The 15528-nt window shown below is 50.8% G+C and overlaps 1 protein-coding gene across 1 annotated transcript; it reads right to left on the reverse strand.

Moving 5' to 3' along the window:
• Nucleotides 1-1421: 1421 nt before the first annotated feature.
• On the reverse strand, nucleotides 1422-12193 carry FLG (filaggrin). The gene is made up of 5 exons (XM_054562872.1): nucleotides 12056-12193; nucleotides 11262-11453; nucleotides 9251-10638; nucleotides 3534-9184; nucleotides 1422-3499 (listed from the first exon to the last, which is right to left on the reverse strand). Exons 1-5 carry the CDS (start codon nucleotides 12191-12193, stop codon nucleotides 1422-1424), a joined length of 9447 nt encoding a protein of 3148 aa, XP_054418847.1.
• Between the last annotated feature and the right edge of the window lie 3335 nt (nucleotides 12194-15528).

Here is a 15528-nt window from a genome sequence, read left to right on the forward strand (position 1 = left end):
AGGAGACTTGAGCTTTAAATGCTGTTTTGTTGTAGGTTATTGGTGTGATAGACTCATCTGTAAAATGTGAACATTGGCCTAGCTATTACTGTAATCCCTGGTCTCCGAGTAAACAGAAGGAACCTTGGGTGCAATTCACACAGAGGAATACTCCTTCTAATGGTACAACCTTGTCCACATATTTCCTTTTTTTGTTGTTGTTGTTGTTTTTTTTTTTGTTAATCTCTTCATCCACTGGGCTAACTCATAAAATACATGAGTTTTCTATTCAGGCAGGATATGTTTCCTTTATTGCTTTTCCTTTGTCAAGATATATCAGCACAATTTCTCTGCTCTCATTAGTCTCCTTTGGAAAACATCTCCTTGTGTCTTTGGGAGAAGGCCCTATAGTCAGTAATTCATGTTTCCTGATATTGGTTTGACTTCATGAATAGCCACCTGGGTGGTTGTTTTGATAATAATTAAGATTCTGTACAAAATTGAGATAAGTCTTTTTCTACCCTGCTGGAGACAGTGTGGAAAAATGATGACACCAAAGAAAAACAGAAGAGTAAATTAAACACTTTCTTCTTCGGACTTACTACTTTTGCAGGCTGTGTAACTGGGATTTAGTCATATAATTTCTAGTGATAAAAGAAAAAGATGTAATTCAGGCCATGGGGAAAAAAGTCTTTTGGAGTTTATAAGAAATAAGCAGAGAAGACACAGGCTGTGGTATATGATCAATTGTTTATTTCCCAATATCATGCAGTTTACTTTTATGAATTCTATGACTAAATGTGATTCTAATGAATGCAGAATAATACACGATTTCAGTAGAGTCATAATAGAGGCATACTGACTGAGCCATGAGAGTAGTATAGGAGCTATGGCCCCTAAAACAATGATTTTATAATTTTGAGTAGTTTGATATTTGTGGCAAAGATTGTAGTACTAATCTGCAGAGTTTCTGAATTTTATCTCCTCAAAAAAATCATTGCATGAACTCCAGTCTTCCAAAATACACAGACTTTTAGTTTAGCTGTCCATAACATTGATTCTCCCATTCACCATTTTATACCTATAAAGATCAAAGCTTCCTAGAATATAAGAAGAAACTATCAGCAAGTAAAGATATGGTATATTATACTTAAAACATAAAGATAAGAAAAGATAAACAGTGAAAATATAATGAAAATTTGATTAAAATTTGTGTTATTGGTTAATTCTCCTACTCCTTGGATTAATTACTTTTCTATTGTCTTCTCATTCATAATATAGTATCTTTGAGAATGACAAACTCCCAGCTGATTTAAAATAACACCCGACTGACCACACTTTACAGGATGTATGTAATTGCCAAATATATTGGATAGTCTAAAGTCATCTCCATTTACAGATCTGACTCTGACTACCACATAACTGGCTTGAGAGCTGACATTTCAAGCCTCTGAATAATTGGATTGACTAATACAGGATGCCCGGTGTCTACTGTGACCAAAATGTGCTGAAAATGTCAGTGGACATTCTGTCTCACAGCTCTCACCACCTGCTTCATATTGCCCTTGCTCTTGTCCACAGCTGAACCTTGACAGATTACATGGATAGTCAAACTGTCTATACGTGGCTATGTGACTATGGTGAGATCCCGAGTCACTGGATGTATCTCCCGACAGGTCACGGGCAGGCTCACTGTGGTGCCTTGGACTGGACCCGGTCCTGTCACGGGTGGAGGCGGAGGGCCCACGTGAACCTTCAGACTGCCCGTCGCTGTCGCTGGCCTGAGTACTGTGGGTCCCCTGGTGCCTGGTTGCCCTGGATCTGGGAGACGATGGGCCGTGTCCAGCGTCTGAGTGTCTGGAGCTGTCTGGTGAGCGCTCATGCCGGGAATCTTGTCTCTCTCTTGAGCTCGACCCTGACTGCCCGTGGGATGGGACATTGTGTCCAGGAGACGATGTGCCTGCCTGACGAGGCGCTGGTTGTCTGGTGCGGTCTACAGATTGCCTGTGACTAGATCCTTGTCTTCTATTGGCTCCTGAGTCTGAATGTTCCTGGGCGGACTCAGATGGCCCGTGACTGGCGCTCTGCCCTCGATGGGACCCAGAATGTCCAGAGCCAGAGCTGTCTCCCGACTGGCCACGGGCAGATCCATGGCGGTCTCCTGAACCAGACCTCGACTGCGTCTCTGAATCTTCTGAGAGTCCTTCACTATCACTGTGTTGACCGGAGCTGGGCCCTTCGTTTCTGCTTGCCCTGGATGCGGGTGATGAGGGTGCGTGCCCAGACTGTGAGTGGCGGGAGCTGCCCCCTGCTTGTGCCTGGCTAGATCTGTGAGTGTTTGCACTTCTGGATCCTGACCGACCATGGTGGGCATCAGCATGACCCTGGGAGGCTGGGTGTTGGCGTTGCGACCCCGCATGTCTAGAGCTGTCTCTTTCCTGCTCCTGGCGGGATCCCTGTTTCCCTCTAGTGCTGGATCCGGACCTTCCACGGGAGGACTCAGAGTGCCCGCCAGTGGATGGCTGACCCTCCTGCGACCCCGTGTGTCTGGCGCTGTCCTCTGTCTGCCCAGGGTGGGATCCCTGCCTTCCCCTGGTACTGGACCGGGTCTGCCCATGGGCAGAATCGGGCTGTTGATGCCAGGACATCTGGTAGGGATAAGACCCCGAGTGGCCAGCCCTGTCACCTGAGTGACCACGTGCGCCCTCGTGTTGTTTACTTTGACTGGACCCAGACCGTCCGTGGGCTGACCCTGACTGCCTGACTGAGTCTCCTGATGGTCCTTCACTGTCACTGGCCTGGCTGATACTGGATCCTCGGTGTCTGCTGTTACTGGGTCCAGATGAGGTTTGTCCGTGCCCGGTCGCTGAGTGTCCGGAGCTCTCTTCCGCCCGTTCATGGCGGCGTCCCTGTCCGTGTGTACTGCTGGACCCTGACTGTCGTCCACGGGCAGACTCAGACTGCCCGCGGGCGGCTGCTTGCCCTTGGGGCGACCCCGAGTGCCTCGAGCTGTCTCCTGACTGTCCGTGGGCAGACGCATGTTGATGCCTTGAACTGGACCCAGGCCCCGTGTGGGTCGAGGCGGACCGCCTACCTGGCTCCCCAGACTGTCTTTCGCTGTTGCTGGCCTGAGGACTCTGGGTTCCCTGGTGGCTGGTTGACGTGGCTCTGGAAGACGATGGTCCGTGGCCGGTGGCTGAGTGTCTGGAGCTGTCTGGTGAGTGCTCAGGTCGTGGTTCTTGTCTCCCTCTTGAGCTCGATCCTGACTGCCCATGGGGTGGGACGTCGTGTCCTCGAGAGGATGTCTCTGCTTGATGAGACCCCGATCGCCTAGAGCTGTCGGCAGACTGTCCGTGAGAAGGTCCTTGTCCCCCCCTGGCACCGGAGTCCGAGTGTTCGCGGGCATCCGCAGAGTGGCCACGAGGGGGCTCTCTGCCCTTGACGGGTACCAGAGCGTCTAGAGCTGTCTCCCGACTGGTCACGGGCAGGCTCACTGTGGTGCCTTGGACTGGACCCGGTCCTGTCACGGGTGGAGGCGGAGGGCCCACGTGAACCTTCAGACTGCCCGTCGCTGTCGCTGGCCTGAGTACTGTGGGTCCCCTGGTGCCTGGTTGCCCTGGATCTGGGAGACGATGGGCCGTGTCCAGCGTCTGAGTGTCTGGAGCTGTCTGGTGAGCGCTCATGCCGGGAATCTTGTCTCTCTCTTGAGCTCGACCCTGACTGCCCGTGGGATGGGACATTGTGTCCAGGAGACGATGTGCCTGCCTGACGAGGCGCTGGTTGTCTGGTGCGGTCTACAGATTGCCTGTGACTAGATCCTTGTCTTCTATTGGCTCCTGAGTCTGAATGTTCCTGGGCGGACTCAGATGGCCCGTGACTGGCGCTCTGCCCTCGATGGGACCCAGAATGTCCAGAGCCAGAGCTGTCTCCCGACTGGCCACGGGCAGATCCATGGCGGTCTCCTGAACCAGACCTCGACTGCGTCTCTGAATCTTCTGAGAGTCCTTCACTATCACTGTGTTGACCGGAGCTGGGCCCTTCGTTTCTGCTTGCCCTGGATGCGGGTGATGAGGGTGCGTGCCCAGACTGTGAGTGGCGGGAGCTGCCCCCTGCTTGTGCCTGGCTAGATCTGTGAGTGTTTGCACTTCTGGATCCTGACCGACCATGGTGGGCATCAGCATGACCCTGGGAGGCTGGGTGTTGGCGTTGCGACCCCGCATGTCTAGAGCTGTCTCTTTCCTGCTCCTGGCGGGATCCCTGTTTCCCTCTAGTGCTGGATCCGGACCTTCCACGGGAGGACTCAGAGTGCCCGCCAGTGGATGGCTGACCCTCCTGCGACCCCGTGTGTCTGGCGCTGTCCTCTGTCTGCCCAGGGTGGGATCCCTGCCTTCCCCTGGTACTGGACCGGGTCTGCCCATGGGCAGAATCGGGCTGTTGATGCCAGGACATCTGGTAGGGATAAGACCCCGAGTGGCCAGCCCTGTCACCTGAGTGACCACGTGCGCCCTCGTGTTGTTTACTTTGACTGGACCCAGACCGTCCGTGGGCTGACCCTGACTGCCTGACTGAGTCTCCTGATGGTCCTTCACTGTCACTGGCCTGGCTGATACTGGATCCTCGGTGTCTGCTGTTACTGGGTCCAGATGAGGTTTGTCCGTGCCCGGTCGCTGAGTGTCCGGAGCTCTCTTCCGCCCGTTCATGGCGGCGTCCCTGTCCGTGTGTACTGCTGGACCCTGACTGTCGTCCACGGGCAGACTCAGACTGCCCGCGGGCGGCTGCTTGCCCTTGGGGCGACCCCGAGTGCCTCGAGCTGTCTCCTGACTGTCCGTGGGCAGACGCATGTTGATGCCTTGAACTGGACCCAGGCCCCGTGTGGGTCGAGGCGGACCGCCTACCTGGCTCCCCAGACTGTCTTTCGCTGTTGCTGGCCTGAGGACTCTGGGTTCCCTGGTGGCTGGTTGACGTGGCTCTGGAAGACGATGGTCCGTGGCCGGTGGCTGAGTGTCTGGAGCTGTCTGGTGAGTGCTCAGGTCGTGGTTCTTGTCTCCCTCTTGAGCTCGATCCTGACTGCCCATGGGGTGGGACGTCGTGTCCTCGAGAGGATGTCTCTGCTTGATGAGACCCCGATCGCCTAGAGCTGTCGGCAGACTGTCCGTGAGAAGGTCCTTGTCCCCCCCTGGCACCGGAGTCCGAGTGTTCGCGGGCATCCGCAGAGTGGCCACGAGGGGCTCTCTGCCCTTGACGGGTACCAGAGCGTCTAGAGCTGTCTCCCGACTGGTCACGGGCAGGCTCACTGTGGTGCCTTGGACTGGACCCGGTCCTGTCACGGGTGGAGGCGGAGGGCCCACGTGAACCTTCAGACTGCCCGTCGCTGTCGCTGGCCTGAGTACTGTGGGTCCCCTGGTGCCTGGTTGCCCTGGATCTGGGAGACGATGGGCCGTGTCCAGCGTCTGAGTGTCTGGAGCTGTCTGGTGAGCGCTCATGCCGGGAATCTTGTCTCTCTCTTGAGCTCGACCCTGACTGCCCGTGGGATGGGACATTGTGTCCAGGAGACGATGTGCCTGCCTGACGAGGCGCTGGTTGTCTGGTGCGGTCTACAGATTGCCTGTGACTAGATCCTTGTCTTCTATTGGCTCCTGAGTCTGAATGTTCCTGGGCGGACTCAGATGGCCCGTGACTGGCGCTCTGCCCTCGATGGGACCCAGAATGTCCAGAGCCAGAGCTGTCTCCCGACTGGCCACGGGCAGATCCATGGCGGTCTCCTGAACCAGACCTCGACTGCGTCTCTGAATCTTCTGAGAGTCCTTCACTATCACTGTGTTGACCGGAGCTGGGCCCTTCGTTTCTGCTTGCCCTGGATGCGGGTGATGAGGGTGCGTGCCCAGACTGTGAGTGGCGGGAGCTGCCCCCTGCTTGTGCCTGGCTAGATCTGTGAGTGTTTGCACTTCTGGATCCTGACCGACCATGGTGGGCATCAGCATGACCCTGGGAGGCTGGGTGTTGGCGTTGCGACCCCGCATGTCTAGAGCTGTCTCTTTCCTGCTCCTGGCGGGATCCCTGTTTCCCTCTAGTGCTGGATCCGGACCTTCCACGGGAGGACTCAGAGTGCCCGCCAGTGGATGGCTGACCCTCCTGCGACCCCGTGTGTCTGGCGCTGTCCTCTGTCTGCCCAGGGTGGGATCCCTGCCTTCCCCTGGTACTGGACCGGGTCTGCCCATGGGCAGAATCGGGCTGTTGATGCCAGGACATCTGGTAGGGATAAGACCCCGAGTGGCCAGCCCTGTCACCTGAGTGACCACGTGCGCCCTCGTGTTGTTTACTTTGACTGGACCCAGACCGTCCGTGGGCTGACCCTGACTGCCTGACTGAGTCTCCTGATGGTCCTTCACTGTCACTGGCCTGGCTGATACTGGATCCTCGGTGTCTGCTGTTACTGGGTCCAGATGAGGTTTGTCCGTGCCCGGTCGCTGAGTGTCCGGAGCTCTCTTCCGCCCGTTCATGGCGGCGTCCCTGTCCGTGTGTACTGCTGGACCCTGACTGTCGTCCACGGGCAGACTCAGACTGCCCGCGGGCGGCTGCTTGCCCTTGGGGCGACCCCGAGTGCCTCGAGCTGTCTCCTGACTGTCCGTGGGCAGACGCATGTTGATGCCTTGAACTGGACCCAGGCCCCGTGTGGGTCGAGGCGGACCGCCTACCTGGCTCCCCAGACTGTCTTTCGCTGTTGCTGGCCTGAGGACTCTGGGTTCCCTGGTGGCTGGTTGACGTGGCTCTGGAAGACGATGGTCCGTGGCCGGTGGCTGAGTGTCTGGAGCTGTCTGGTGAGTGCTCAGGTCGTGGTTCTTGTCTCCCTCTTGAGCTCGATCCTGACTGCCCATGGGGTGGGACGTCGTGTCCTCGAGAGGATGTCTCTGCTTGATGAGACCCCGATCGCCTAGAGCTGTCGGCAGACTGTCCGTGAGAAGGTCCTTGTCCCCCCCTGGCACCGGAGTCCGAGTGTTCGCGGGCATCCGCAGAGTGGCCACGAGGGGCTCTCTGCCCTTGACGGGTACCAGAGCGTCTAGAGCTGTCTCCCGACTGGTCACGGGCAGGCTCACTGTGGTGCCTTGGACTGGACCCGGTCCTGTCACGGGTGGAGGCGGAGGGCCCACGTGAACCTTCAGACTGCCCGTCGCTGTCGCTGGCCTGAGTACTGTGGGTCCCCTGGTGCCTGGTTGCCCTGGATCTGGGAGACGATGGGCCGTGTCCAGCGTCTGAGTGTCTGGAGCTGTCTGGTGAGCGCTCATGCCGGGAATCTTGTCTCTCTCTTGAGCTCGACCCTGACTGCCCGTGGGATGGGACATTGTGTCCAGGAGACGATGTGCCTGCCTGACGAGGCGCTGGTTGTCTGGTGCGGTCTACAGATTGCCTGTGACTAGATCCTTGTCTTCTATTGGCTCCTGAGTCTGAATGTTCCTGGGCGGACTCAGATGGCCCGTGACTGGCGCTCTGCCCTCGATGGGACCCAGAATGTCCAGAGCCAGAGCTGTCTCCCGACTGGCCACGGGCAGATCCATGGCGGTCTCCTGAACCAGACCTCGACTGCGTCTCTGAATCTTCTGAGAGTCCTTCACTATCACTGTGTTGACCGGAGCTGGGCCCTTCGTTTCTGCTTGCCCTGGATGCGGGTGATGAGGGTGCGTGCCCAGACTGTGAGTGGCGGGAGCTGCCCCCTGCTTGTGCCTGGCTAGATCTGTGAGTGTTTGCACTTCTGGATCCTGACCGACCATGGTGGGCATCAGCATGACCCTGGGAGGCTGGGTGTTGGCGTTGCGACCCCGCATGTCTAGAGCTGTCTCTTTCCTGCTCCTGGCGGGATCCCTGTTTCCCTCTAGTGCTGGATCCGGACCTTCCACGGGAGGACTCAGAGTGCCCGCCAGTGGATGGCTGACCCTCCTGCGACCCCGTGTGTCTGGCGCTGTCCTCTGTCTGCCCAGGGTGGGATCCCTGCCTTCCCCTGGTACTGGACCGGGTCTGCCCATGGGCAGAATCGGGCTGTTGATGCCAGGACATCTGGTAGGGATAAGACCCCGAGTGGCCAGCCCTGTCACCTGAGTGACCACGTGCGCCCTCGTGTTGTTTACTTTGACTGGACCCAGACCGTCCGTGGGCTGACCCTGACTGCCTGACTGAGTCTCCTGATGGTCCTTCACTGTCACTGGCCTGGCTGATACTGGATCCTCGGTGTCTGCTGTTACTGGGTCCAGATGAGGTTTGTCCGTGCCCGGTCGCTGAGTGTCCGGAGCTCTCTTCCGCCCGTTCATGGCGGCGTCCCTGTCCGTGTGTACTGCTGGACCCTGACTGTCGTCCACGGGCAGACTCAGACTGCCCGCGGGCGGCTGCTTGCCCTTGGGGCGACCCCGAGTGCCTCGAGCTGTCTCCTGACTGTCCGTGGGCAGACGCATGTTGATGCCTTGAACTGGACCCAGGCCCCGTGTGGGTCGAGGCGGACCGCCTACCTGGCTCCCCAGACTGTCTTTCGCTGTTGCTGGCCTGAGGACTCTGGGTTCCCTGGTGGCTGGTTGACGTGGCTCTGGAAGACGATGGTCCGTGGCCGGTGGCTGAGTGTCTGGAGCTGTCTGGTGAGTGCTCAGGTCGTGGTTCTTGTCTCCCTCTTGAGCTCGATCCTGACTGCCCATGGGGTGGGACGTCGTGTCCTCGAGAGGATGTCTCTGCTTGATGAGACCCCGATCGCCTAGAGCTGTCGGCAGACTGTCCGTGAGAAGGTCCTTGTCCCCCCCTGGCACCGGAGTCCGAGTGTTCGCGGGCATCCGCAGAGTGGCCACGAGGGGCTCTCTGCCCTTGACGGGTACCAGAGCGTCTAGAGCTGTCTCCCGACTGGTCACGGGCAGGCTCACTGTGGTGCCTTGGACTGGACCCGGTCCTGTCACGGGTGGAGGCGGAGGGCCCACGTGAACCTTCAGACTGCCCGTCGCTGTCGCTGGCCTGAGTACTGTGGGTCCCCTGGTGCCTGGTTGCCCTGGATCTGGGAGACGATGGGCCGTGTCCAGCGTCTGAGTGTCTGGAGCTGTCTGGTGAGCGCTCATGCCGGGAATCTTGTCTCTCTCTTGAGCTCGACCCTGACTGCCCGTGGGATGGGACATTGTGTCCAGGAGACGATGTGCCTGCCTGACGAGGCGCTGGTTGTCTGGTGCGGTCTACAGATTGCCTGTGACTAGATCCTTGTCTTCTATTGGCTCCTGAGTCTGAATGTTCCTGGGCGGACTCAGATGGCCCGTGACTGGCGCTCTGCCCTCGATGGGACCCAGAATGTCCAGAGCCAGAGCTGTCTCCCGACTGGCCACGGGCAGATCCATGGCGGTCTCCTGAACCAGACCTCGACTGCGTCTCTGAATCTTCTGAGAGTCCTTCACTATCACTGTGTTGACCGGAGCTGGGCCCTTCGTTTCTGCTTGCCCTGGATGCGGGTGATGAGGGTGCGTGCCCAGACTGTGAGTGGCGGGAGCTGCCCCCTGCTTGTGCCTGGCTAGATCTGTGAGTGTTTGCACTTCTGGATCCTGACCGACCATGGTGGGCATCAGCATGACCCTGGGAGGCTGGGTGTTGGCGTTGCGACCCCGCATGTCTAGAGCTGTCTCTTTCCTGCTCCTGGCGGGATCCCTGTTTCCCTCTAGTGCTGGATCCGGACCTTCCACGGGAGGACTCAGAGTGCCCGCCAGTGGATGGCTGACCCTCCTGCGACCCCGTGTGTCTGGCGCTGTCCTCTGTCTGCCCAGGGTGGGATCCCTGCCTTCCCCTGGTACTGGACCGGGTCTGCCCATGGGCAGAATCGGGCTGTTGATGCCAGGACATCTGGTAGGGATAAGACCCCGAGTGGCCAGCCCTGTCACCTGAGTGACCACGTGCGCCCTCGTGTTGTTTACTTTGACTGGACCCAGACCGTCCGTGGGCTGACCCTGACTGCCTGACTGAGTCTCCTGATGGTCCTTCACTGTCACTGGCCTGGCTGATACTGGATCCTCGGTGTCTGCTGTTACTGGGTCCAGATGAGGTTTGTCCGTGCCCGGTCGCTGAGTGTCCGGAGCTCTCTTCCGCCCGTTCATGGCGGCGTCCCTGTCCGTGTGTACTGCTGGACCCTGACTGTCGTCCACGGGCAGACTCAGACTGCCCGCGGGCGGCTGCTTGCCCTTGGGGCGACCCCGAGTGCCTCGAGCTGTCTCCTGACTGTCCGTGGGCAGACGCATGTTGATGCCTTGAACTGGACCCAGGCCCCGTGTGGGTCGAGGCGGACCGCCTACCTGGCTCCCCAGACTGTCTTTCGCTGTTGCTGGCCTGAGGACTCTGGGTTCCCTGGTGGCTGGTTGACGTGGCTCTGGAAGACGATGGTCCGTGGCCGGTGGCTGAGTGTCTGGAGCTGTCTGGTGAGTGCTCAGGTCGTGGTTCTTGTCTCCCTCTTGAGCTCGATCCTGACTGCCCATGGGGTGGGACGTCGTGTCCTCGAGAGGATGTCTCTGCTTGATGAGACCCCCGATCGCCTAGAGCTGTCGGCAGACTGTCCGTGAGAAGGTCCTTGTCCCCCCCTGGCACCGGAGTCCGAGTGTTCGCGGGCATCCGCAGAGTGGCCACGAGGGGGCTCTCTGCCCTTGACGGGTACCAGAGCGTCTAGAGCTGTCTCCCGACTGGTCACGGGCAGGCTCACTGTGGTGCCTTGGACTGGACCCGGTCCTGTCACGGGTGGAGGCGGAGGGCCCACGTGAACCTTCAGACTGCCCGTCGCTGTCGCTGGCCTGAGTACTGTGGGTCCCCTGGTGCCTGGTTGCCCTGGATCTGGGAGACGATGGGCCGTGTCCAGCGTCTGAGTGTCTGGAGCTGTCTGGTGAGCGCTCATGCCGGGAATCTTGTCTCTCTCTTGAGCTCGACCCTGACTGCCTGTGGGATTCTACTTCGTTTGAGGTAGAGTATATGTTTCCTTTCATTCCCGTGTTAGGCCTAACTCTTGACACTTTCCTTCTTTCTTCTTCTTCATTAGAACTTGACCGCCTTTTCTTTTTGTCTCTCGATTCATGTTTGTTTTTTTCATATTTGTCTGGGTGTGTGTCAGTTGATGTATCATGTTTTTTACTTTTTCTTTCAGAACTGGACTCTTTTCTCTTTTTTAGTGTTTCTCTTGGTTTCTTAAATATTTCTTCCTCTTCTTTTCCTCCACGTTTTGAGTGACCGAATTTTTTCTTTTCATTTTCTTCCTCACTTCCTTTTTCTTCTTCTTGTTCTGTATCATGTTGTACCTGTTTCTTATAGTATCCCTTCTTTTTCTCTTTTTGTCCTGATGTTTTCATATTCTGTCTTACTTTAGATTCATAGTATGCCTTTGCCAACTTGAATACCATAAGAAAAAATTCTGCAAAATCCAATTTCTGATTGTGGTCTACATCAAGGTTATCCATGAAGATATCAACAATGTCTGGATCATCTGGATTCTGTACAGAAGATATACAGTATGGAGAGTTTATTAGGCAGATTCATATGGGCAATTAAGTAACTCAAAGTCGTTGTAGGGATTGTGAATTTTTTCAACTTAATGGGAACAGAATCTTTTTTTTTCTTAAAGCAATTCAGCTGATTGTGACCTAGATGAAAACTAAAGCTAGTAGCAGAAAAGAAAGAAAGAAATATATGTGGAGACATGAAAGTAATTCATTCCAAGTTCTTTTTTTTTACTTCAAATATCAATGTATTATAAAGCCCATAATTGAAGTACCTTTTAAACATTATGTCTTAATATTGATGATGTTGGAAGACTATTTTGAAATTCTAATTAAGTGTTTATTTATTTGTCAGTAAATATTCATATTATTAGCCTTCAGATAGGGTGTGTGTGTTTGTGTGCACATGCAACCCTCCACATTTATGTGTATAGCAGGTATAAAGTTATAAAGGGAGGAAAATTTTATATGTGTTTTGAAATAAGATTAAGGGTTTTTAATTTCAAATGATATAGTTCACAGAAGTTCAGAATAATCCTTTTTGATAATATTAATGTATAACAAAGCACTACACTCTTTAGGGCAAATATCTTTACCTTCAGGATTGGGCGAAACTCTTTTTCCAGAAGTTCCTTCAGCTCTTCTTTGCTTAGTGTGTCAGTATCTTTATCTGTTTTTGAATATTGTTGGAATAGGTCAATGATGGCCATGATGTTTTCCAGAAGAGTAGACATCTTTTGGAAATATAGGTTAACCTAGGAAGAAGAAATAAAAATACACGTTTCTTGTATTGTTTTTCAGGTCATATCAATTATTACTGTGAATTTCCACATTAAGACATACATCGTCTCCTAAGTAGTTCATCTTTTAAATTCGAATTTGGCCACAAAAACTTCCCTTTACCCTCTACATAGTGAAAATCAACACAGAGTTTGACTAAATTAAAAAAACTGCCAATTTTTTGCTCATGCTCTCATTCACAACAGGATTTAGAGGGTCTCGTAGATGTCAGTGGGCTCTAGATAAGACTATCCTTGTTGATCTGGCTATTATCCATAGCAGGATAATAGAAAAGCCCACTGGTCAGAAGCAGGAAAATTTACTCATGCCAATATGCTGAAAATTAGTTCTCTATTTTCAAGTGATCACTTTGTTGAGAGACAGTTTTCGGAAAGCCAGGCAGGTGAGGCTGTTAATAAACAGTCGTTCAATTTACTTTTTTCCCAACAGTTCAGTATGGTTGCCATATTTTCTTTCTTTCTGTCTGTTTTAATCCTTGCCTGAGGATACATTTATTTATTTTAGAGAGAGAGGAAGCAGGGATGGAGAGAGAGAGAGATGTGAGTGAGAAACATGAATTGGTTGCCTCCTGTACGTGACCTGACCAGGGATTGAACCCCCAACCCAGGTATGTGCCCTGACCTGGAATTGAACCTGCGACCTTTCAGTGCATGGGATAGTGCTTCAGACAAGAGAGCCACACTGACCAAAGCTGGTTGCTGTAGTTTTAATTGGGTAGGATGATTTGAATTCCTTTTCTATAGTATAAAATTTTTTTTGTTGACTGGCTTTTATTTTGCGACTTAAGGAATAGCAAGTAAGGACTGTTCAATTTATCCAGTCGGTGATTAAAAATTTACTAAGCATCTTAATAAATCTAAACAAACATTTCTTGCATAAAAACATTATAATGACTACTTTAGAAGTTATAAAACCAGACCAAACTAAAATATTGTAGGAACTAATAATGTGAAACACATGACTAGTAGTGATAGCTAAAGCACTTATGGACTTTGTTTGTTAAGAGGAAGTAGGTATTAATTAGTTTTTGACATGGTAAAACATGTATTTTGGTAAAGTTAATGGGTAATCACTAACAGAATATAATTTAAAACTTCTAAACCATTATAGAGGAAAGAGGGGATAAAACTTCATCAATTCAATAGAAGACAGAAAAAAAGAAAATAGCAAGCACAGGAAGGCAGGTTAAAGATAAAGTATAAAATAAGAAAGTAGTAGACTACATGTAAGTTTACCATTAATCATAATACTTGTAAAGAATATTCTGTGTTTTAGGTCTTAAAATGTTTACCACCCAGTTGTTGTTGTTGTTATTGTTGTTGTTGTTTGCCCAGCTTCTTGATTTTCTGTCTTTAAAACTTTACTAAAACTGATTTTCATCAAATAACCTATGTTTTCCAAGTTGATGAATACAGTGGTCAGTTCCTCTTCCTCTTCTTACTTAATCATTCCTTCCTGCATAGAATTTTTTTGTTTCTTGGATCTCATGACACCACATTCTCCTGATATTCCTTTTACATGTTGCTACTCTTCCTAAGCATTCTTTGCTATCCTTTTATCTTCTGCTCAGTTTCAAAAGATTGGAAATCTCCATGGCTGTGTCCTTGACATTCTTTTCTTTTCTTTTTTAAATCTCTACTCATCTTTCCTAGGCAATGCCATTGGATACCTTGACTTCAGATATCCTCTACCTAGTGACTTTCAAATTTATACTGCCATTCAATGTCCTTTCCCTTGAGCTCTACATTGATTCAATTATGCTTCAATTTATTTAACAAATATTGAACATCTACTAAAGGTTTAGGTACTCTTTAAGCTGTGGGATTTCAGTAGTGAACAAGGTAGATAAGGTGCCTATTTTCATGAAGACAGTACACACACAAATGAATTAAACAATTAAATATAGAGATGTGATATATATATATATTTACAATTAAAATAATAATGGTGCTATATGAATTTCAGAGGTATTTTAGACCAAGCAGAGGTTTTGTAGTAAAGGAAATATTTTCATTTAAAATGGAAAGCCAAGAAGGAACTAACTTTGTTGATTAGTTGAAGTATTTGGGGTAAAAGGAATTGTGCAGTGTTTGTAACATGGGAACCAGTTTTTCATGTTTGCAATAGAGAAAAAAGACCAACCCAGAACATTGGCCAAATGAGGAGTGATATAAGTTAAAAGTCAGAGATATAAGCATGGTCAGATAATAAAGATCTTCTAAATACGGTAACATAGGTGCACTTCATTCTAGGTGTGATGGGAAGTCACTAGATCATCTAATATGACTCATGTTTAAAAAGACCACTTTATGCATTGGCTTATAAGGCTGTTTCAGAACAACATTTCTTTGACAACAGCTAGAGAGCTGGTATGTGTGTTGAGTTTGTGTGAGTGAGTGTAGGTATCAGAATGCTATCAAGATTGTGACAGTTATTGAGACTTACATTCAGCTTGTAAGTGAAGTACAGTATTGGGGAGATTTTTAAATAATGAGATTTAAAAAAAACTAAAAAGCTATCAAGACAGAAATTCAAAATATATTATAAACTCTGAGCAGATATATGAAAAAAAATACCTACATACCTAATAATAACAATAACAGCAACAAAAATCTCTGCTGGACACTTAAAGAATGAGGAAATCTTTAAAGTAGCCAAAGAAACACACATATTATTGTGAAAGGAGCAACAATAAGACCAACAGCTGGCTTTTAAAATGAAACCATAGCAGTCAGAAGATGACAAAATATTTATTTTCATCTTTCTAAAAGAATGTAAGTTCTATTCTAGAAATACATACCCAGTAAAAGAAGCCATCGAAAGAATGCTTAAGTTACTAAAGTGGGGATATTTTCAAGCCAACAAAACCAGAACCAGTCTGCTATAAAGGAAAGATTAAAGGATGATTCTAGCTGAAAGCTCAGAGAAGCAGAAAAGAATGAAGAAAAAAACAAAAGAGTAAATATATGGGGAAATCAAGTGGCTCTTGATTGCATAAAATACCATCATCATCATAATCATCATCAAGTCCTTCAGGATTTAGGATTGATAGAGTTAAGATACAGAGCAGTATCAGATAAGGCTGGAGGAGATAAATGGAGTTCAAGTATTTTAGGGTATTTGAGTGTTTGAATTTGCTTAATGTATTTTTTAATATACTCAGTAAGTCATGCTATTCTCTCCAGGGTAAGAATAAAAATAAGAGTAAGGAAGTACATAATTAATAACCTAATATGTGGAAAATTAACTGACAAATATTTAATTCATT

The sequence above is a fragment of the Pteronotus mesoamericanus genome, unplaced genomic scaffold, assembly GCF_021234165.1.
Source record: "Pteronotus mesoamericanus isolate MK-2021 breed Mesoamerican mustached bat unplaced genomic scaffold, CSHL_Meso_final scaffold_705, whole genome shotgun sequence".
Taxonomy (NCBI): Eukaryota; Metazoa; Chordata; class Mammalia; order Chiroptera; family Mormoopidae; genus Pteronotus; species Pteronotus mesoamericanus.